The sequence below is a fragment of the Bacillus rossius genome (assembly GCF_032445375.1).
Source record: "Bacillus rossius redtenbacheri isolate Brsri chromosome 9 unlocalized genomic scaffold, Brsri_v3 Brsri_v3_scf9_1, whole genome shotgun sequence".
Classification (NCBI taxonomy): Eukaryota; Metazoa; Arthropoda; class Insecta; order Phasmatodea; family Bacillidae; genus Bacillus; species Bacillus rossius.
Genome location: NW_026962012.1, coordinates 19,753,945 through 19,778,528, shown reverse-complemented (window position 1 = coordinate 19,778,528; position 24,584 = coordinate 19,753,945). Strand labels below are relative to the sequence as shown.

The 24,584-nt window shown below is 42.3% G+C and overlaps 1 protein-coding gene across 4 annotated transcripts in view; it reads left to right on the top strand.

Moving 5' to 3' along the window:
• LOC134542646 (Golgi-specific brefeldin A-resistance guanine nucleotide exchange factor 1) overlaps positions 1 to 24,584 on the top strand; it is a 135,270-nt gene that overhangs the window by 98,852 nt on the left and 11,834 nt on the right. Inside the window, exons 30-33 of one of the 4 annotated variants that reach the window (XM_063387052.1) lie at positions 6,713 to 6,826; positions 12,868 to 13,036; positions 13,741 to 13,889; positions 19,306 to 19,425. In XM_063387052.1, coding sequence (XP_063243122.1) covers positions 6,713 to 6,826; positions 12,868 to 13,036; positions 13,741 to 13,889; positions 19,306 to 19,425 — 552 coding nt within the window. Of the gene's footprint in view, positions 1 to 6,712; positions 6,827 to 12,830; positions 13,037 to 13,740; positions 13,907 to 19,305; positions 19,426 to 24,584 lie in introns of those variants that run through there. The other 3 variants (XM_063387053.1, XM_063387054.1, XM_063387055.1) reach the window with 3 other exon arrangements.

Below are 24,584 nucleotides of genomic sequence, written 5' to 3'. Positions count from 1 at the left end.
GTATATATGTATATCACTACAAAATTGACTGTTACCCACCGTATTATCACCATATAGTGGAATGCAAATATAAAAGTTTTCGAAATTGTCATTTTCTTAATATAACATCTAAACATAATAACAACTCATACAATATTTATTAATACTTTAAACATAGTCTGTAAGCTACATAAATAAATAAATAAATAAATAAATATGTACTCACTTCCCACATGCTATTTTGGCCTGGGTCACCCTGAGTTATATATATAGTTTTTATAAATTGATTTTAATTCATACGCCTGAAGAAACCATGGTTTTTACGGTACTATAAGTAACTTTTTTAATGAAACATTTGTTCTACATCTTTCCCATAAATTTGTCTAACTTTTTTCAGTAATGAATACAAAATGAAATGACAAAGATCTAGACATCCAAAACTTCAAATTATATATTGAATGAATTAAATTTATTATTTATATCCAATATTTTAACACCACTCGATAAGCTTCAGAGATATTAATTTTTTTAATTTTTTTTAAGACAGCATACCTCAATAAGTACTGTGTTTGAATGTTAAAAATGTGGACACACAATGTTACTCAGTCTTTCTTAGTCATGTTCAGTATCTTTCTTCACCTCTTTACCCTTCTATGATTTGGTCAAATGAATACTGTGTTTTCTCGCATAATCTTCGCACATTTTATTCTAAAATCAAGTTTGAAAACTAGGGGTGCGAAGTTTTCAAACTTGATTTTAGAATAAAATGTGCGAAGATTACGCGAGAAATAAAAAAATTTTGTTAGATAAAGTTATTTATAAAAACAATACCTATTCATAGAAAGTATGTTTATTTAAATAGTGAAATTTAAAAGAGCACGCCAAACAATTTAAATTAATAAGTTGTGCAACAAAAACCTTTCAACTTTAAATAGAAAAAAAAAACTGTGACACGAATGCAAGCCACTTAAATCTGTGACGTGAACTAACGTGTAACTATAGTCGTCGTAACACACACTCACCCCGAAAGAGTGTGGGTTATCAACTGTAGTTAACTCGGCACATGATACAGAGCGCGTGTTGCAATAATTGGCGATATATCGATATTCGACTACGTGTGCGCGCTCTATACGGAAAGCAACATAACCAAACACGAATGATGCCAACTAGCGCTTATTGTAAATGGTACATCTCGATGATGCAAACGAACAGTTTAAGGTAATAACATTTAAAAACGCCTTTGAAAGATAATTTACACGTCAGACAACTTCGTATTTCTGTTAATTAAATAAGTAAGTGGTAATGTCCGAATAAATATTAGATTTAAATTTTAAAATACATTGTTTTATACGGAAAAGATACCTACACAAAGCGCTCTGCATCCAATAGCGGGACCAAAAACAACATGCGATGTTTACGCAAGAAGTTTTTTTATCCCAATTTTGACAGCCTAAAATATAGGTGCGACGATTATGCGAGTGCGACGATTATGCGATAAGAGAATATTTCTTTTTAATAAATATACCAATTTATCACCCCCTTAGGCTTGCGATTTAAGAAAATGGTAAGGATAGTTTTGCATTATTTTAGTGTGTTCATATTAATTCCAAATAGTTAACCTTAGCTTGTTTCAATTTGGAGATATGCTTTTTATTTCAGAAACAAACTCCATATCCCCTCTCCACCCCCAAATACCAGGTTCACTCCTTTCGGTGGTCTTTCAGAAAGTAGTAGAGAACAGTCGATAGTTCCTTGTATGTAGTGAGTATGCCATTCATCTTACCTCCCAAATAATTATCTCCAGTTATATGATTAGAGGTGTATGAAATTCGCAATTACGATAAATCCTAAATAGATGCGAAATTTTTCAACTACCACGATTATTTGCGAAACTTCAACATTTATTAAATAATTTCAAAACATGCAACTGAAATCCCCAAAAACCGCGAGCTCCATTTTAAAATTCACTCGTCATTACTTAATAGTTATAAGTTATAAGCTAAGATAAGTAGTGTTGTAGGCATTAAAGACTGTATTAAGTAGCCGTTGTACATATGCTTTAATTATTTACAACAACAAAATCAACAAAAATAAATGCGAGTAAACAATTTTTTTAAATGCTACAAAGTGCTAAAAATCACAAAATGGAAAATGCTATAAAATGCTAAAAATCACATAATAGATGCTATAAATTAAATTTTTAAATGCTCTTTTCATACACCTTTAAATATGATATATATTATAAAACTAAACTTCTATATTTTCCCCCCTTTTGCGGTAGGATTTCCAACAAATTTAAAAGGTACATGAATTTTTATGTATGTAATTTTTGTTTAGTTTCCTAACTTCCAGTTAATTCTCATGGGATTCAGGACTTGAAAGTTTAATTTTAGATCTAAACCTATCATATTTTCACTCTCTTAGGTTTGGCATTCCATAATGATACATAAACTGAGTGGTAATAGAGTTTGTGAGATAACTCTTATGTAAATTTTATCCATTGCAGTTTTATATTTAGATTCAATTTAGTTACAAATATTCAAACTATCACATTTATATTATTTAGGTGTAGGACATGAGCGATAATGCTATTACATAATTATGGCATAGATGATCGAGCTTAACTTAGAAGAATAAAATGAAATTGCGGTTTGCATTAAAATGATTTATGAGTTCAGGAGAAATTAAAACATTGTTCAAACAAATAAATTTATTTAGATTTTAACACTAAATTTTCTGTACAACGTAGGCAATTATTTTCTCTTAAGGTTAGTTATTTATGGCTGTATTGTGTGTTTTATTTCTCAAAAGTAGGTGTTAAATTTTTACTAATGAAAATACAGCTAGCTAAGGTGGAGGTCAATTTTCCCACTTTGAAAAATTATATTAGAAATTTTCAATTCACTTATGCTTTAAGAAATTTATTCTTTTGTATAAAGAATGATAAGACCTAAAATTCTATTTTAGTGAATACAAAAAGAAAAATCAAATTTTGCAGAAACACATATTTACGTGTCCTGAGAAGTAAAACTTTATGGTTAGAAAGATGTGAAATATTAAAAGGATATGCAATATTACAGGAACACAAGTAACTGATGTGAATAAGAACAGACTTATTGGGTTATTCTTTGTTTAATTTTAATGTTACCTTTAATATTTTCTGTGTGTGTGCTCCACTAGTTTTGTCTATGTGTATTTTATATTTTTTCGTATGCGTGAGAGTGCACATTAAATGTTGTAATTAAAAAAGTTTTTTTTTTAATTATTTGGTCCTACAAATCACAACAGTTAATGGGCCCCGAGACAAAACAATTATGAAGGGACCTTGTTTGCAAAGTATGCTGTTGAAGATGTAAGTGAGTTTATGTTGATGCCCATAGTGATGCAGAAGTAATCAATGGACTTACATAATATAAAGGAGGCTGGACATGACAACTAACGCATTTAAGGGTTTTTCAGTCATGTTTAAAGAGATAGACAGGCTGACACGTCAAGACGTTGCGTACCAGCGCTGGGGGTGAATATGTGAGTGGCCTCAGTGGACCTGGGAACCCAGACCAGGCCACTTGCCACTACGCACCTGAGCAGAACGGAGTAGCTGAGAGACCAGCCTGCTCATTGAGGCAGGGCTGAAGCAGTAATACAGCAGCTTACTTAACAACCGCTCACCGTCAGTAGCCACTTGCATTGCTTTGTGTTAAATCCCATCAAATATCAACTCTGTAATCCAGTTAGTCTTATTTCTAGACAACTAATTTGCAAACTAGATACAACAAGTCTGTTTCCATTATTCAGAAACATGTTACTTAAAAAGCCTACACAGTAAAAAATAATAATAATATTAGCCAGTAGTCTGGTAGGTGAAAGGGAGACATTACATAAGTGCAGCAAAGTGGTAATCGGACTTATAAATGCACTATTACCTCGCTAAAAAGAATCTTGTATAAACCTGAGTAGTATAATTGTGTATAAACTTGCTGTAAAATGGTTTGTAGGAAAACACTTTTTACTATTCTCCGTTCACTCTTAGCTGAGTTCTGAAATAAACAAACACCGCCGTATCACTGCGCCGCGTCAGCAAGTGATAGGCTGAATTCATCTGGCCCGCTAAGCACTAGTTGCAACACACACTTCAGTACAGTCGGTGCTAATAAAATAACGGAGACGTAATATAACAGGAAGCACCGTAGCACTTTGTTCAGCGTAGGTGGTTCATTTGCGAAGAAAAAACTATGCACTTTACGCCTAATAACCGTCTTCACAAAATCATCACAAGTTGTTATAACAGGATACTCAAGTTTCCTTTTCTTCCCGGAAGATGTTAATGCCCCGGTGTCCTGTAATTCTTTCCTTGCACGAAGCACACTGCTCTTCGAAACACGCCTAAATTCCGCAGTTAAACTCGCGATATTGTTCACTTGACAATCCGGATATTTGTCTGAAAATGTTTTAAAAACATTCAACACAATAGTTTTCTGTGCACTTTTCAAAGGCTTTCCCGTTCTGTGTTTTACAAAACTCGGTCCGACGTCAGCCATAACAAACAGTGGCGGATCCAGGATTTTGGTTTGGGAGGGGCTTGACCCAGCTGAGGCTAGGCTTTATCAAGGCAAACACTAAAACAATAGTGGAACCAGATGCTTTTGGAGGGGGCTTGAGCCCCTTAGCCCCCCCTCTGGATCCGCTACTGATAACAAACCGTGCGCGCGCGAATCCGAAATGCAACTGTTGCGCCGGGCATCAACTGTACACTGTACAGTACCTTTGTTTATGCCACTGTACACACGGCGTCTGCTAACATAATTGTAAGTACATACTTGCTGACACATTAAACTGTATTGGAAATTAATGATGAATCGCTATAATGCTATATATCAACAATTGTTATAAAAAAGACCGTGTAAAAATACTTACAAATGGTACGTAACCAAGGGACTATTTCTTGCGCACGAATAATGTGCGCGGCGGCCGGCAGCCAATGAAAATGTTTGTTTACAAGAGGCTTTGTTTATTCCAAAACTCAGGTAAGAGTGAACGGAGAATAAGAAAACCTAATCTTATATATTTGTGTGTGTTTAAATCCCAGCATTATGTGTTTGGTATAACTAAGTAATTACACTTTACTCTTTTATGCAAATGGGATGGATTCATAAAAGTTCACAGGGTCCCAGGGAGTTTAGTAGGCAGCGAAACACGTGAGCGAGGCGAAGTGAACTGTGTGTTTGTTTCAGGTGTTCCTGCCCATCTGACGCCCCGGATGTCACTGTTAATGTTCTAATGTCTGTGCTTGTCTCAGGTGTTCCTGCACTACCCATCTAACCATCCTGTGGTGGAGTGCTGTCATAACCTAGAAACACACATGATAGAATTTCCCAAGTTATACATGTTCTAAGTTAAGAGTTTCTGTGTTATGACTGTTCTAAATTGTGTATTTCTAAGTTATGATAGTTCTAAGTTATGTGGTTTGGCATTGTGTGTTTCTAAGTTAGGATTGTCTAAGTTATGATGATTCTATGTTATATGGATATTGAATTGTGAAGTGTTTGTGGTGAATGTTTTCATACAGTGTTATATCCAGCCCCGTACAAAGCTTCTCACTTTGACTGTTAATGGAAGATATGTAACCATCTTGACCATGAGCGCTGTGTCTGTGTTTTTTTAAAAACTATATTATTGAAGACTTGTTTTTTCTTTTCCTTCGCCAAATGGCATTCTGGCATATGACGTGTCTTTAACAATTAATACGAGGCTAAAAATAATAACGTTTATGCTGTATTTAAATAACACACAAGATAATTTATCATCTTACAACAGGGGTTGCCAAAGTGTGCGCCGCTGCGCCCTGGTGCGCCGCAGAAAGTTAAGAAGGGCGCCGTGAAGCGATTCTCTTTACCATTCTCCGAAACCTCAACTTAAGTGTTCGCGGGTACAAAATAAACAATTTAATTTCTAGCGCTCGCGTAGTGCTACGCTTATTTGCGCACTCACAGATACTGATCTACTACACGCCCGAGACAACTGTGGTCTTGGTAAAAATGTGAGCTACCCAAGGTCAGACGGACCCCTCCCTCCGCAACACTATCCCCTCCCTTCCCCTAGTCCGCCTCAAGAGTCGGAACTCATTTCGCGGGCGGGACAGCAAGTAGAGCTCACCCATCACATTGACTAGCCTAGGTAGCTATTGTATTTTATTTTTGTTTTTCTTAAGTCTCCCTTGAATGTTTTTGTGTAAGTTTTATATTCTTATAAATATAAATATACAGTTCAGATTCATAATGTGGATATTTTAATTTTTGTGCTTATCTACCTCACTAGTATCATTGTACCTATCTATTTCGACGAGCAAAATGGGTTAGGGCGCCGAGACAAAATAGTAAACATGTATGTGCGCCGCGGACTGAAAAAGATTGGGAAACCCTGTCTTGCGACATAAAAAAGAAAATATGAACCATTCAGGCACACTATTAAGAGTTCGTACAAACCAAGAACTCTGCTGTCATTTTTCATCTTGACCACTCAGTGCCTCAGTGCTTGTGTCAGGTGTTCTTTCACTATCTAATGCCTCTGCTGTCGCTGCTTACCTTCACAGCTCCTCCTTCTCCGAGTGTGTTGTCTCTCCCGTGCTGTTAGTGTTCCTTCACCACGCCACACCTCGGCCGGGGCTACCCGCAGTCGCCGCTCGGTGGCTGTGTTGTTGTTGCGCTGCCACTCGCTCTCTCTCGGCATGTTGCAGGTGTTCCTGCACCACCTGACGCCGCTGCTGTCGCTGCCCACCTTCACCGCTCTGTGGCTCACCATCCTGGACTTCATGGACAAGTACATGCGAGTGGACAACAGCGACCTGCTGGTAGGCAACCCTCCGCTACTGCTTCTACACTTATTAGTTTTTAAATTATTTACTATTTTTACTCTGAAAAATTATAATGTCCAATTTTTTTTGTCCCTATTTTTATGTTATTTGTGTTGCCCATATAACTGGAATCTTGGTGTCTTTCTTTCTTTTTCTCTTTCTGAGACATTAAAGTAATGTTAAGTATGGAAAACCAGAATAAAATTATTTTAAATATATTAAAAAAAAAATTTGTCAAACAATAATTAACAAAAAAATAAATACCCGAACATAACACAGTATCAGAAAATAGTGCACTTATTTAAACATATCACACCACAATGAATCTCTTTTTATGAACTTATTAAAAACAAATACAGAATATTGCAGTATCAGATAAATTTTATTTCACTTCATCTCTGGGGGCAAAGTGTCTATAAATGCAACTTAGTCCAACTTAGAAATGACTTTACAATTTTACATCTAACATTGTGTGTAGTGCTTGTGTTGAGGTGGTAGCAGCGTGTTATTATGTTATATATGGTGGTGTATGCTGCCTGCCACTGTAGTGTGGGTGCTGTGTTGCACAATACACTCGTGGTAGCATTGTGCATACTGCGTTTGTTTTGTGGTATCGGTAGCATACTGGATTCTGATCCAGCAGTCAACCCACTTCAGCCACGTGAAACACAAGCACTGCAATAGCAACAATAATCAACAAAAACAACACACACTTGCTTATAGCTTGTGACGAAACCTTAAGAGTGAGATGGGGATGCTTATCTAAAATGAAAAAAATACTGATGTTTTTTGAATATTTGTTTTTTTTTATATTGCTCCAGATTTATACTTTTCCAATGTAAACAAATACCCAAGCTATCAAATACCAAACCTATGACTGACAAATCAATAATAATGGATAGTTGACAGCTAACAGTGTAAACAAGGATTACCCAGACTGTAAACTAAACACAATGGTTCAGTCCTTCAATAAAACAAGGATAAGTAGTCTGGATCAGACAAATGCAGATTAAAAGCTGGAAGTTAAGTCAGACACTCTCACAATACAGTATCATCACAAAACTATAGTTTTCATGTTACAATAGTTTCTCAAGGTTATAGTTTTTGATATTATAAATTTTGCCGGCTAGCAGTAACCTAGTGGTAGGCACTAAATCTATTCAAAGGACCACTGGGCGAAACTAAACTGATATTCACAGTGATGGCGAACAGTAGCTTGTGTACAAAATGTCAATTGAATACAGCTTGTCGTTAGGTGAAATTAGTAGTGATGGGCCGAGACTCGAAAATTCGAGTCGAGTCGAGTGAGTAGCATCAGCTCGGCTCGGCTCGGCATTCGAGTTTATTTTACTCGACGGGGCGAAACTCGAAAGGAAATTCGGGTAAAACTCTATGATAAAATATAATAAAATTGAATTACAATAAATTCTTAATATCTCCTTACGTGACTTCGGCCGACACTAAAAATTACGTACGTAAGACCGAAACACTTACTTACAAACAATGACGACAATCGGCCATATTATTTATATTTTAGTTTTACATATTGCCAACTTAACAGGTGTGACCACATAGCAAAGAAGACGAACACATTTTTAATAAACAAAACACGAATTAAATTTTATAATCATAATATCGGCAGAAATATTACTTTTTTTTTTAGTAAATCCGTGCTACAATCGGTGCAACGTTACAATAATAAATTAACGGTAGCGTTATATTTGTGCGCATGTTTGCGACTGATACGTCACCAATCACGAAATGGCATTTAAAAAAAACTTTGCTCCACTAATTTTAGGAAGTATAGGTTGGCGAACATGAATTTTTTTTCCGTGTTTGTTTTTACACTATTACGTTCGGCGAGATTGCGTTTTGTATAATTGTTTGCTATCCAAGTTAAGTGGCAAGTTAAAATTAATTATGAAGTATAAAGTATTTTATAAAGTGTAACTATTCAATATCAATACAAATACAAAAGCATGTATTGGTTGGAAGTGCCAGCTTGCGATTGGCCGGCAACGTAACGGCGTTAGTGTTGTAGCAATAATCTTTAAATGTATTAGGTATATTTGTTATGGGAACGTTTATTGTAATGTTGCGCCAATTCCCATAAGTGAAAGTTTTCAAAAATGTTCTAATGATTGTGTGAAACTTACCCTAACCTTCGCGCCAACAAGCCTAAATTATATTCAATGTTTTTTATTGACTCGTGAATGCTACAGGCCGCAGCTAACTCGTTCGGTTCAAAATAAGGTAAATATGTAGTTGAGCGGTATTTGCGAAAAAAAAAAATGTTAAAAATCTGAAAATACTTTTATTATTTGCTCTTTAAATTCCTCTTTTCATTAAAGCCGGCGGATATAAGAAATTTCAAATACTTTAGGAGATATCGAATTTTTTAATTTTCACAGTTGGGCGATATTTGTTAAATAAAATTTAAAAATTTCGAAAATACTTTTATTCTATGCTCTATACCTCAGTTATTGAATTGTATTATATCAGTTAAGAATTTAACCTAAATGAATTATTTGTATTAATACTTGTATTTTAAATATATTTGATTAAGTGGGCCATGATATAACAAGACAACCATCTAAGGACTCTTAGCAATAAAGTGCAAATATTCAAGCTCGACTTAAGTGTCAAAGATTCAAATAAAAATTCAGACTCGAATCGACTCGACTTGAATTTATGATCTACAAACTCAACTCGAATCGACTCGAACTAATTATTGTAAAATTCGACTCGACTTGACTTAAAAATTTGCAGGTTCGTACATCTCTAGAAATTAGATGGTTGTGTTTCTATTGTTTATGACCTCCAGTGGCATATCAAGGAATTGTTACCTGCGGTGCGCCGTGGTGGAAACAGCTGCCAGCATTGGGAACACGAGAAGGACGGCCGGTGTAGCGACTTACGTATATTGTTGCATCGCACTCTTCACACGCAGTCCTTTAACGCAGCCTGGCCTATCCTATCTATAAGATGCTGTTCGTCCCTAGGCCTACAATTAAGGCAGTTACTATTTCAAAAAGTTCATAAAGTCCAAATTGGCGCCCAAATATACCGCCGAGTGCCGCAGGTTCAGTCCTTGGAGGCACGAGGAACTCCCAGAAGAAACAGGATCTGGCGTTCACATACCGGCGCCTTGCTCGGATTGGTCCAGATTTAGCGCCTAACGTAACAATAGCAATAAACAATCCATAAAAAATAGTTACGTGGTGGTTCATACGAAGTAATTACTGACGTATCATAAAAAGTTTAATAAAAATGCACTTGATAATGAACATGAAAATACTTCCCACTGCTTCCGGATTACAGGAGTGTAACCCCACTTCTGGTTATTTGAAACTGTCCATGGAGTAGGAACAAGTAGAATGCTCTCAATATGTTAACAATGAAACAATGGATCATATTTCAAGGCAGATATGATTACGGGAGGTGACAATTCATAATGTTTGTGTTTTTAAAGATATTTTTTATATTTAACTTCATGTGGGCAGTGTATCATAGCACTACATTAATAATGAAATTGATTAACTGAAAGATAAAATTATGTACTTAAAATTTTATTAACAGCAACAAAAAATTACTTAATTGATGAATATTTTTCAAACCAATGCTTAGTAATACTTCATGACTCTTAGGGTATAGTATGAAAAACTCAAATAATGTACTTTTGCTTTCAGTGCCACAAATACAAATAATAATAATAAAAAAAACATTTCACATCATAATTATTTTTATATATTTATCTGTTACAAACATTCACAAAACATTCTTAATTAATGGTTTACCTTTCTGTGAACTTTTCAAAATTTTAAAGATTCATGTAAAAATTTCCAACTGGTGTTCCCTCAGTATGTAGTTTCATTTTAAACATAACATTATTGTTCCTTCAATTATAAAACTTGCCTTTAACAAACCTAGAACCTTGAATTGCCATGCGTTGGTAGCAGTACATTGGTACAAACAATACACATCAAGATTGAGGGGCAAGAGTGGCCGGGAGGGGGGGGGGGACCTCGGCAGAATTGCCTGTTGCCTAAAAAAAATTAAGATTAATTCCTTACTTCCTTGCTGCCTCAATGTAAAACATGCAAAACTAAATATACAGGAAACTGCTCAATAATTACGTTGGACTTAGGCCACATATTGCTCATTCTTTTCTGCATTATTGAAGTGATACAAGACCTGCTATTAGCAAGGCACTATCTGTCAAAACAGATGAGAAAAGTGTTATTTCTTCAATTTTTGTGATTATTAATGTTTACATATAATAACTTGAAGTAGCCTAAAACATCCAAATAATCTGTATTGAAAAATTTTATCATAGTGCAAACTTTATAGAGTATTACTGAAACATGATCAGCTGCTTTTATCTATCTCAAATGTGGTTTAACCAACATGTTTAGTAATGGAATTAAATCATAGTATACAAACGTACATGAACTCTATTGATTACGTGACCACTATGTCAACAGCACTTGAACATGAACACTTGATGCTGCAGTGCTGCAGGTGAGAGTGCCAGAAGAGAAAAAAAATTGGCCTAGTGCCAAAAAAATTTCATTAAGCCTTGTTTGCCGTGCAGACCCGTCTACAGAAAAACACTAAATAAAAAAGTAATGATTAGGTAATAACCTCGGACAGCCCAAACACATTTAAAACTACAAAAATACCACTACACCTTCAAAAAATACTGAAAAACATGTTAAAATACTGAAAATGAAATTAATCTCGTTAATCTCGTTACCAAAATTTTCGATAATCATGTAACTTCCATTTGTATTAATTTTATAAATTGAATATGAGCAACCTTCTATGGCTCATATGTCATGATATAATCTTTAAAACTGTGAATTGATAAAGTTTAATTAATTGATTTTACATGTTTAAATACTTTAAATTCATTAATTAAGTTTCATAATAATATAATTCCCTCAGGATGAAAGAAAAATATTCGTACATAAAAAACACAGCATGTTTGTGCTTTATTATTACTTCTAAAGAAAAATATTGTAATTTTTACAAGAATAAGTTGGGGCCACAGCATCAGGCTTTTCATTGTAGGTGTTACAAAAAAGTTTCCTAAATTTATGTCTAAACAAATGTCGCAACAAACCTTAGTCATATTTTAATTGTATTTTAAAAAAATGCTTTAAAATAAATTCATATAATTAATGTAGTTATACTGGGGTATGTGGAACCACAAATTGAATTAGTGCAAATTCAATCTGGCATTGCATGTATATAATTGTGTAGTCCTTGACTCTTGTGCTGAAAAACAGGTTACAGTGTTTTATCCCGTAATAATAAAAATATGGAGAAAAAAATTTCTTGCATGAACGTTGCATGATTATTTAGATTCCGAGCGCTTTGTGTAGGTAGTTTTCTTGTATGAAACAATGTATTTTAAAGTTGAAATCTAATATTCATTCAGATATTACCGCTTAATTATTTAATTAACAGAAATACAAAGTTTGTTGGTGTGTAAATTTTCTTTTAAAGACTTTTCAAACATCTTCATCACAGCTGTGTACTGCTTATAAAAATGTAGCCAGTGCTAGTTGGTATCATTTATGTTTGGTTGTGTTGATTCCCGTATAGAGCGCGCGTACGTAGTCGAATATCGATACAGATAGCTCATCGATTGCATGCAACGCGCGCGCTCTATCTAGTTCCGAGTTAACTACATTTGATAGCTCACGCTTTCTCGTCGACGATAATTATGCACTCCGACACACGTTTGCGTCGCAGTTTTGGTTTTCCTATTTAAAGTTGAACAGAATAATTTGTTTTTGCATGACTTATTAATTTAAATTGTTTGGCGTGCTTTTGTATACTCTACTTTTTAAGTGAATGTACTTTCCTTGAATAGGTTTGGTTTTAATACTTTGAACTGCCGTAGTGGCACATGTTCATATGACTGTACATAGTGCACACTGCATAGTGCACAGTGTATATTGCATGGAGCACGGTGCACGGTGTCTGTGTATAGTGTCGGGCGGGCCTCAGTAGCCGTGCTCCTGCCGCAGCTGGAGGCCATCCCGGAGTCCCTGAAGAACATCATCCTGGTGATGGACGCGGCGGAGGTGTTCTCGTGCGGGGACGGCGGCCAGTCGCAGCTCTGGACCATCACCTGGGACCGTATCGGCAGCTTCCTGCCCGACCTGCGGCAGGAGCTCTTCAAGTCGCGCCTCTCAGGTCTGGCCGCGGCTCCTTCAGTCCTACCCTCCATCTCTTTCATGGGACCACTTTATGCTTTTCTGTGCTTCGAAACACCACCGACGATGTCCATTTTCTCAACTATACATTTGCGGTTAGCCTCTGAAATATTTGTTTTTTCCGCGTACCATTCCACGGTTATTTAGAATTTAGCAGAATTGCTTTATTTCTTTCTCTTGTTTGTGAATGCTTTGGCTGCCACGTGACCTGCCATTCCAGATGTTTAGGTTTAACTTCTACACTGTCGATGTACTATACTTTATTTTGTTTATTGTGTAAGGTTATTGCATTCCCATGCTAACTTACTTAGAGGTACCGACAGTTTATAGCAAATGGATATATTCTCTACTCACTGAAAAAGTTATTGTAAATACCTCTATTTAATGTGGAAATCAAATTAAAACCCTTTTCTCTCAATGTAAATATTTATTTTGTACAAACATTGTTTTTGTTCCTGAGTTTTTTATTTGGTTACCAGGAGTTTTTTTTTCCACTGATTGTAGTTGAATGTTGCCATTCGTGATTGCAGTCTCAAAGATAATTTAAACTGCAGTAGTGCTAAAAGGTAGGGGTGTGAAGGAAAACAATACCTTGAAATGAAATTATGTAATTTTTTGGTGTTTGGTTAAATCAGTTGCAAAGTACTAATGTTAATGATGCTTGAGTAAACCTTGGTGTGCCAGATGCCAAGAAGCACGAAGCAGCGGGCAAGGACGGTGATGGCGCGCGTGTTGCAGCGGAGGCCCGGGCCGAGGGGCTGGTCTCGGGAGAGCCGAGCGCGCCCCGAGCACCCGCTCAGCAGCCGGTCGTCTACCCTCACATCGCACCCCAGGTGACCCCGCTCCGCTGGTATTTCTGTTGTTCAACACACGTGTCGACCAGACACTTTAATGTGAAATACTACCGTTTTGGCCCGAATATAAGGCGACCTGCAGTTTCAGGAGGCCAAACAAATGTAAAAATAATTTTGGTAGAAATTAATGTGAAAATTCATTAGACATACATTTTGTGTTGATCAATCCTTTTTGCATTTATGTATAACAATTAATTTATATTAATCACATTACTTATTTAAAAAAAAGTTTGAATGGCCTACCCTAAAAGTAAAAAGAAAACAATTAGAAAATATTTACATTTTCGTATTACACTAGAAATTTTTTCGTATCTTTACTCTAATGAAGCTGCGTGATTGTCATCTTCAGAGCTGTTTATTTGTCTAGAGCTCATTCCCTGCCGTTCCACCGATGTGCGATTGTTCATATTTATCTATGAATCTATGAATTTAAAATTTTTACAATTTTACAATTGCTATTAATCACTCTTAAAATACAGCATTTAACTTTCCGTTTCACTTAAGCTACGTATTACAGACCTGCCAACCCTCCCGCTTTAGGCGGGAGACTCCCGATTTTATACCCTTTCTCCCGCCCTCCCGATTTGTCATTCAAATCTCCCATTTTTTGGTTCTGTTTCTCTTGAAGTTTTTAAATGCAATAAATTTATAGAATTAATGTTTTTGTACCATTATTCCGTACAATCGTATAGTAACTACGGTTCGTACCATAACGTGTAGTTATTTTAATAGCCTAAATGCCCACAATTGTCGGCTAAAACGCTAGGTTAAGCGTACATCTAAGAAAGAAACGTAGTTATTTACGATAATTATGGGAGCTGTTTTGGTACACGTTTGTCATTGGTGTTTATTAGCCAACCAGAAAAAGGATTCATATGTTTTCCAAGATGTCGTGTTTTGTCAACATTGTAAACTGTGTTTTCGGTGGTGTTGGTTTGAACTAAAGACGGAGTGGATTAATAATGAGTTTATGATACCACTGTTTACATTCGTGCCCAAATTCGCTTCGGTTTGTAAGCCGGCTATGTGTGAATTGTTTGTTCGTCCCCGAACAAATTCGCCTTTGTTCGCGTCTGTGCTCACAGATGAAGTGTAGAGGTAGCATTATAGTACAGTCTTCGAATTTATTCAACGATGTATTCATAAAAATATTATTTTGTGGAAGCAGTTGCGTGATGAGTATTTTGTACGCGTTGTTTAGTTGTAGGCCTACTGTGCAATAGGGATTTAATAGAAATTGCGCTAAGTAAGCCTACAGTAAAGTATCTTGCTGTGTACAAGAAGACATTTAGTGACGAATTTCCGTGCATTTTGCAATTGAATAAAGGTGAACATGCTGCATTTTGTTCTTTGTGTCGTGATTTTTCCGCCTCGCATGCCGGAAAGGGCGACATTGTGAAGCATATAAATACGAAGAAACATGCCGTCAATGCTATGACATCAAATCAGAAATTAGACGTTTTTCGTGACACAAGTCGGAAAGAAGATAGTGTGACAAAAGCAGAGTGTTTGTTAACGTACCGTATTCACTCGCGTAATGTCCGCACCCTTTATTTATATATCCTTAAAAGAAAAAATTAAAAATTCGCATAATGTCCGCACCAGTCGTCTACGATGGGCAACACAACTTTGGCCACCCCTAAAGGACGCAGTACGAATGGAAAGTTGACGGCTCTGTAAACAAAGCCGTGACCTTGAGCTGTCCTTTCTCTCCTGTTCTGAAAGGGTGGGGAAATTCGTTGAACTGAACAAAGCACGGTAACGGTAAACACAGCTGACCAATGACCAACACGCACGCACGTTCAAGGCATGAGTGCGTAAAGGCCCCGCCCGCGTATAAGCCCCCCTCCTTGTTTTGTAAACATTTTTGAGAAAAAATGTAAAAACGTGTTTTTCTGGGTTTATCTGAGGGCAGGGCAGCTTGGCATGCATCAAACAACAAGCCATGTATTGTGAGCGGCGGGAGGTGATTTTGGAAGCGGCAGTGATACAGAGACTGGTATTAATAGTTTGTCCGTTCTCAGTATGACCGTCGTGAGGCATGCCAGACGTAAGCAGTTAGTCCTATCTCAAACGACATAAAGGGCGCGGTTACACGGGAGTCTGAACTACTTCAGGTGAACATGTTCAGCTGTTGAGTGCGGTTACACACAGTCTGAACATGTTTCGTTCGAGGCCATTTCTCATTTAACTTAAACAGGTTGGCAAAGTAGTTCAGATCGACATATCTTCTACATTAGCCTCCGATTGGCTGGTTAGAATATAAACAGTCTTTTGCAGAAATTCTAGATGGAAAGTGTTTCTGGCACAAGTTCGAGTAATATTTTACCGAATGCAACAAAAAAACCAACAGATAATTATACATATTTTTTAATTTATCCTGACCTTAATTTTCTTAAAACTGAGATACGTACTCTCGCTCAGAAAGTAATAAAAAATAAGTTTAAAAATTTTACTGTGCATGTTTGAATTCCCGATTTGTAAAAAAATATTGAGCAATATGTAAACACATTTCATTTCTGCTGATAATTCTGTATAAACAAGTGAGAAAATCCCGCGTTTTCTGGATGCAATTAAAAAATAGAGATCAACAACACAGTCATTCGTTGACAGTAGACAATCGGTTTTAGAGCTAAACACACTTTTCAGCAACTACCGTGTAACCGCACACTTTCGCGTTTGTAAACGTGTTTACTTAAACATGTTCACCTGAAGTAGTTCAGGGTCCCGTGTAACCGCGCCCAAAGATAAAGAAAGCTGGACTCGCGCGCTGTGTTGATGTGGAGTGTTGTCGGAGAAGGAGAGGGGAAGTGAAGGAGGAAGGGAAGTGGGTCAAGGATTCTAACACTCCTTTGTCTGGTTGGCTGGCTAGCTGGCAGGAGGGAGGTTAAGCCATGCCTCTGCCTCTCTCCCCCCTGTCTTAGCGCTGCCACTCCCCCCTGCGGAGTCGTTGCCTCTCTCTCTCCCTCCTGCCGCGTCGCTGCCTCCCCCGCCTACCTCATTGGAACAAAGACGCACAACTTGAATAGAACACAAAATTTTTTATTTTTGTATTTTTCCTCGCATAATGTCCGCACCCCATTTTTTTGGCCAAAAATGTGGTCAAATTACTGCGGACATTACGCGAGCGATTACGGTATTTTATTTTGGAACACAATTTGCCCATTGCTTGTGCTGATCATGCTGGTTTACTCTTTAAAAAAATGTTCAAAATTTACAAAATAAAAATAAAAAATTCCGGGCCCCCCGCTTTATTGCGGGGAACAAGTATTTACTCCACTAAAAAACCTCCCGCTTTTGGCCTGGCCAAAGTTGGCAGGTATGGTATTACCACAGAACAAGGCGTATTACTATTTAGTAGTGTGTTAAACGTAACAAAGCAAACAAAGAATGCAGCTAACCGGAACAAAACAAGTGGCTAGCTGCCATGGTGAAGCATACGGCCATGAATAACTTCGGTGACATGACCGCGAATATTTGTCCATATTACTCACTAACAGAGAGTCTCTGTCATATTAATTTTAAAGAATAATTTAAGATAATTATGTTGTTTGAAAGGTTTTTACATAAATAAAGAGTGGAATATTTAAATAGCTTTTGAAGCAATGTACTAAATTCCTTTTAATATGGCATCTTTGTGTGTGTTCTGCAATGTTCGTTTTACAACAAAGAAATATTTTGAAAAGACAGTTGGCAGCCGTGAATTTCCAAACATTACATCCGAAATGTTTGTAAATGTAAACAATCGTTCTGAAAATAGCTGTGATATTTTAGTACAAATATTTCCGGTAAAAATCTGAAGATAAATTACCGTAAATGTTAACACGCGATTGTACACAAAGTACAAATATGAATTGTGTAATAAAAGGTTGCCATTTTGAGATGCTTCAACATTCACATTTTTACTGAAGAAAAAATATTTTAATCTTCAACTTTAAACAATTGTGAATTACTGCAATATTGGGTGGATTTAACGTTTTCCCCGTGTGAGGTAACGAAGTTTTAGTTAATATAAAAAATCGTGAACATTTTGTTTAACAATGTTTCTACTGTAGCTTTCAGCTTGGAACTAATGTTTGCGGTTCTGACGTCTTGGGTGCGAAAATAAGGCGACTTCCAATTTTTGCATCTCTCGTTTATGTAAAAATGGTCGCCTTGTATTTGGACCAATACGGTAGTCAACTTATATACTTGTGTGCAACACATGTCAATGAAAACTCACATTTAAAGCTATTTATAACTGCTTAACTGAAGATGCATTGCTTTGCCAATTAAAGATAACATTTCACACATTGGGAATTGCTTCTAGTGAATTGCTGTGTTAGTGTTGGTGGTATGTCTGTCCCCTCACTTTGCGTACTTCAGAGAGACAGGTGCAGTGTGGTCTCCGTATTCTGGCCTTTTTGGCTCTACTTTTTTGAGCTTTAGCTTGTTCCAATTGAGGCAATTACGTTCAAATTTCTCTTGATTCTGGCATTTGAAATCCTATCAAAAATGAAGAAATAGATTGCAGATATAATGAATCGAGTACGAACTGCAATTTCTTTCTGTTTCTTGAGAACAGCATGTATTTTTCTTGCAACTCGTAGATTCATTTCAATTTTACTGCGTTCAAACACAACTAGCATTTTGCCAAGTTTTCAGGACAAAACTTAATTACAAAGCTGCTGTCGTCTGTCTCATCGCATTATCTCCTTGATCCATCTTTCCCCTTCATTCGACACAGTTCTCCCAGTGGTCTGTTGTTTACTCTCTGAGTGCCCGTCACAACCAAACACATGTTTGTAGTAGCCAGCAAACGTAGTCGAATATCGATATATTGCCGATTGCATGCGACGCACGCTCTCTGTTGAGTGCCGAGTTAACTACAGTCAAACCTCTCTGAAACGACCCCTCACGGTTCCCAGGAATAGGGTTGTAATAGAGGGGGGGTCGTAATAGATGTTTTCCGAAATTTTCAGTTCATTTCAACCCCCCCCCCCCCCGCCCTACCCATGATTAATGCAAACGAACAATACCTTTTTATCATAAAGCCTATAAAAAAGAACTACAACAACATTGTCAATTGCTTTGAATAAACCATATAAATATAATATTTATGTAAACAAAAAACCTGGCAGGTAATGTTGTTTATCAAGATGTTTTCATTACTATGCATTGAATTACATACCATATAGATAGTTCAGTATAGTTATTAAAGAAAATATCATTCCTCCAATTAGGGATGTAAATAATAATAAATTTTTACCTGGGTGTTAACTTTTTTTATTTATGATTGAAATTGGTATTTTGTTTATAAATCCCGTGTGCACCGTACTGATACTTTATGAAAGCCACGATCATGCATGTTAGTAATTGCGAATGTGAGAGGGAACTTTGTTCACATATGTTGCAGCCAGCTGCTGCCAGCATTAGTGTGCAGCCCTTGTACCTGCATCCTGTCTCTGGGGAGGAGGCTCCGCCCCCCGGTGTGGTAATCCCCGCCCACTACTTCAGCCAGGACCCCCCGGGCGCAGTGAGTAGCACCACTAACTCCTGTACAGCAGTCACACATGCCAGTGTACCTGCAGCCTGTCTCTGGGGAGGAGGCTCCGCCCCCCAGTGTGGTAATCCCAGCCCACTACTTCAGCCAGGACCCCCCAGGCGCAGTGAGTAGCACCACTAACTCCTGTACAGCAGTCACACATGCCAGTGTACCTGCAGCCTGTCTCTGGGGAGGAGGCTCCGCCCCCCGGTGTGGTAATCCCCGCCCACTACTTCAGCCAGGACCCCCCGGGCGCAGTGAGTAGCACCACTAACTCCTGTACAGCAGTCACTCATGCCAGTGTACCTGCAGCCTGTCTCTGGGGAGGAGGCTCCGCCCCCCAGTGTGGTAATCCCCGCCCACTACTTCAGCCAGGACCCCCCAGGCGCAGTGACTAGCACCACTAACTCCTGTACAGCAGTCACTCATGCCAGTGTACCTGCAGCCTGTCTCTGGGGAGGAGGCTCCGCCCCCCGGTGTGGTAATCCCCGCCCACTACTTCAGCCAGGACCCCCCAGGCGCAGTGAGTAGCACCACTACTCCTGTACAGCAGTCACACATGCCAGTGTACCTGCAGCCTGTCCCTGGGGAGGAGGCTCCGCCCCCCGGTGTGGTAATCCCCGCCCACTACTTCAGCCAGGACCCCCCAGGCGCAGTGAGTAGCAGCACTAACTCCTGTACAGCAGTCACACATGCCAGTGTACCTGCAGCCTGTCCCTGGGGAGGAGGCTCCGCCCCCCGGTGTGGTAATCCCCGCCCACTACTTCAGCCAGGACCCCCCAGGCGCAGTGAGTAGCACCACTAACTCCTGTACAGCAGTCACACATGCCAGTGTACCTGCAGCCTGTCCCTGGGGAGGAGGCTCCGCCCCCCGGTGTGGTAATCCCCGCCCACTACTTCAGCCAGGACCCCCCAGGCGCAGTGAGTAGCACCACTAACTCCTGTACAGCAGTCACTCATGCCAGTGTACCTGCAGCCTGTCTCTGGGGAGGAGGCTCCGCCCCCCGGTGTGGTAATCCCCGCCCACTACTTCAGCCAGGACCCCCCAGGCGCAGTGAGTAGCACCACTAACTCCTGTACAGCAGTCACTCATGCCAGTGTACCTGCAGCCTGTCTCTGGGGAGGAGGCTCCGCCCCCCGGTGTGGTAATCCCCGCCCACTACTTCAGCCAGGACCCCCCAGGCGCAGTGAGTAGCACCACTAACTCCTGTACAGCAGTCACTCATGCCAGTGTACCTGCAGCCAGTCTCTGGGGAGGAGGCTCCGCCCCCCGGTGTGGTAATCCCCGCCCACTACTTCAGCCAGGACCCCCCAGGTGCAGTGAGTAGCACCACTTACTCCTGTACAGCAGTCACTCATGCCAGTGTACCTGCAGCCTGTCTCTGGGGAGGAGACTCCGCCCCCCGGTGTGGTAATCCCCGCCCACTACTTCAGCCAGGACCCCCCAGGCGCAGTGAGTAGCACCACTAACTCCTGTACAGCAGTCACTCATGCCAGTGTACCTGCAGCCTGTCTCTGGGGAGGAGGCTCCGCCCCCCGGTGTGGTAATCCCCGCCCACTACTTCAGCCAGGACCCCCCAGGCGCAGTGAGTAGCACCACTAACTCCTGTACAGCAGTCACACATGCCAGTGTACCTGCAGCCTGTCTCTGGGGAGGAGACTCCGCCCCCCGGTGTGGTAATCCCCGCCCACGACTTCAGCCAGGACCCCCCAGGCGCAGTGAGTAGCACCACTAACTCCTGTACAGCAGTCACACATGCCAGTGTACCTGCAGCCTGTCCCTGGGGAGGAGGCTCCGCCCCCTGGTGTGGTAATCCCCGCCCACTACTTCAGCCAGGACCCCCCAGGCGCAGTGAGTAGCACCACTAACTCCTGTACAGCAGTCACACATGCCAGTGTACCTGCAGCCTGTCCCTGGGGAGGAGGCTCCGCCCCCCGGTGTGGTAATCCCCGCCCACTACTTCAGCCAGGACCCCCCGGGCGCAGTGAGTAGCACCACTAACTCCTGTACAGCAGTCACTCATGCCAGTGTACCTGCAGCCTGTCTCTGGGGAGGAGGCTCCGCCCCCCGGTGTGGTAATCCCCGCCCACTACTTCAGCCAGGACCCCCCAGGCGCAGTGAGTAGCACCACTAACTCCTGTACAGCAGTCACTCATGCCAGTGTACCTGCAGCCTGTCTCTGGGGAGGAGGCTCCGCCCCCCAGTGTGGTAATCCCCGCCCACGACTTCAGCCAGGACCCCCCGGGCGCTGTGAGTAGCACCACTAACTCCTGTACAGCAGTCACTCATGCCAGTGTACCTGCAGCCTGTCTCTGGGGAGGAGGCTCCGCCCCCCGGTGTGGTAATCCCCGCCCACTACTTCAGCCAGGACCCCCCAGGCGCAGTGAGTAGCACCACTAACTCCTGTACAGCAGTCACTCATGCCAGTGTACCTGCAGCCTGTCTCTGGGGAGGAGGCTCCGCCCCCCAGTGTGGTAATCCCCGCCCACGACTTCAGCCAGGACCCCCCGGGCGCTGTGAGTAGCACCACTAACTCCTGTACAGCAGTCACTCATGCCAGTGTACCTGCAGCCTGTCTCTGGGGAGGAGGCTCCGCCCCCCAGTGTGGTAATCCCCGCCCACGACTTCAGCCAGGACCCCCCGGGCGCTGTGAGTAGCACCACTAACTCCTGTACAGCAGTCACTCATGCCAGTGTACCTGCAGCCTGTCTCTGGGGAGGAGGCTCCGCCCCCCAGTGTGGTAATCCCCGCCCACGACTTCAGCCAGGACCCCCCGGGCGCTGTGAGTAGCACCACTCCCTCCTGTACAGCAGTCACTCATGCCAGTGTTCCTGCAGCCGGTCTCTGGGGAGGAGGCTCCGCCCCCCAGTGTGGTAATCCCCGCCCACGACTTCAGCCAGGACCCCCCGGGCGCTGTGAGTAGCACCACTAACTCCTGTACAGCAGTCACTCATGCCAGTGTACCTGCAGCCTGTCTCTGGGGAGGAGGCTCCGCCCCCCAGTGTGGTAATCCCCGCCCACGACTTCAGCCAGGACCCCCCGGGCGCTGTGAGTAGCACCACTAACTCCTGTACAGCAGTCACTCATGCCAGTGTACCTGCAGCCTGTTTCTGGGGAGGAGGCTCGGCCCCCCAGTGTGGTAATCCCCGCCCACGACATCAGCCAGGACCCCCCGGGCGCTGTGAGTAGCACCACTAACTCCTGTACAGCAGTCACTCATGCCAGTGTACCTGCAGCCTGTCTCTGGGGAGGAGGCTCCGCCCCCCGGTGTGGTAATCCCCGCCCACTACTTCAGCCAGGACCCCCCAGGCGCAGTGAGTAGCACCACTAACTCCTGTACAGCAGTCACTCATGCCAGTGTACCTGCAGCCTGTCTCTGGGGAGGAGGCTCCGCCCCCCAGTGTGGTAATCCCCGCCTACGACTTCAGCCAGGACCCCCCGGGCGCTGTGAGTAGCACCACTAACTCCTGTACAGCAGTCACTCATGCCAGTGTACCTGCAGCCTGTCTCTGGGGAGGAGGCTCCGCCCCCCAGTGTGGTAATCCCCGCCCACTACTTCAGCCAGGACCCCCCGGGCGCTGTGAGTAGCACCACTAACTCCTGTACAGCAGTCACTCATGCCAGTGTACCTGCAGCCTGTCTCTGGGGAGGAGGCTCCGCCCCCCGGTGTGGTAATCCCCGCCCACTACTTCAGCCAGGACCCCCCAGGCGCAGTGAGTAGCACCACTAACTCCTGTACAGCAGTCACTCATGCCAGTGTACCTGCATCCTGTCTCTGGGGAGGAGGCTCCGCCCCCCAGTGTGGTAATCCCCGCCCACGATTTCAGCCAGGACCCCCCGGGCGCTGTGAGTAGCACCACTAACTCCTGTACAGCAGTCACTCATGCCAGTGTACCTGCAGCCTGTCTCTGGGGAGGAGGCTCCGCCCCCCGGTGTGGTAATCCCCGCCCACGACTTCAGCCAGGACCCCCCGGGCGCTGTGAGTAGCACCACTAACTCCTGTACAGCAGTCACTCATGCCAGTGTACCTGCAGCCTGTCTCTGGGGAGGAGGCTCCGCCCCCCAGTGTGGTAATCCCCGCCCACGACTTCAGCCAGGACCCCCCGGGCGCTGTGAGTAGCACCACTAACTCCTGTACAGCAGTCACTCATGCCAGTGTACCTGCAGCCTGTCTCTGGGGAGGAGGCTCCGCCCCCCAGTGTGGTAATCCCCGCCCACGACTTCAGCCAGGACCCCCCGGGCGCTGTGAGTAGCACCACTAACTCCTGTACAGCAGTCACACATGCCAGTGTACCTGCAGCCTGTCTCTGGGGAGGAGGCTCTGCCCCCCGGTGTGGTAATCCCCGCCCACTACTTCAGCCAGGACCCCCCAGGCGCAGTGAGTAGCACCACTAACTCCTGTACAGCAGTCACTCATGCCAGTGTACCTGCAGCCTGTCTCTGGGGAGGAGGCTCCGCCCCCCAGTGTGGTAATCCCCGCCCACTACTTCAGCCAGGACCCCCCGGGCGCTGTGAGTAGCACCACTAACTCCTGTACAGCAGTCACTCATGCCAGTGTACCTGCAGCCTGTCTCTGGGGAGGAGGCTCCGCCCCCCAGTGTGGTAATCCCCGCCCACGACATCAGCCAGGACCCCCCGGGCGCTGTGAGTAGCACCACTAACTCCTGTACAGCAGTCACTCATGCCAGTGTACCTGCAGCCTGTCTCTGGGGAGGAGGCTCCGCCCCCCAGTGTGGTAATCCCCGCCCACGACTTCAGCCAGGACCCCCCGGGCGCTGTGAGTAGCACCACTAACTCCTGTACAGCAGTCACTCATGCCAGTGTACCTGCAGCCTGTCTCTGGGGAGGAGGCTCCGCCCCCCAGTGTGGTAATCCCCGCCCACGACTTCAGCCAGGACCCCCCGGGCGCTGTGAGTAGCACCACTAACTCCTGTACAGCAGTCACTCATGCCAGTGTACCTGCAGCCTGTCTCTGGGGAGGAGGCTCCGCCCCCCAGTGTGGTAATCCCCGCCCACGACTTCAGCCAGGACCCCCCGGGCGCTGTGAGTAGCACCACTAACTCCTGTACAGCAGTCACTCATGCCAGTGTACCTGCAGCCTGTCTCTGGGGAGGAGGCTCCGCCCCCCGGTGTGGTAATCCCCGCCCAC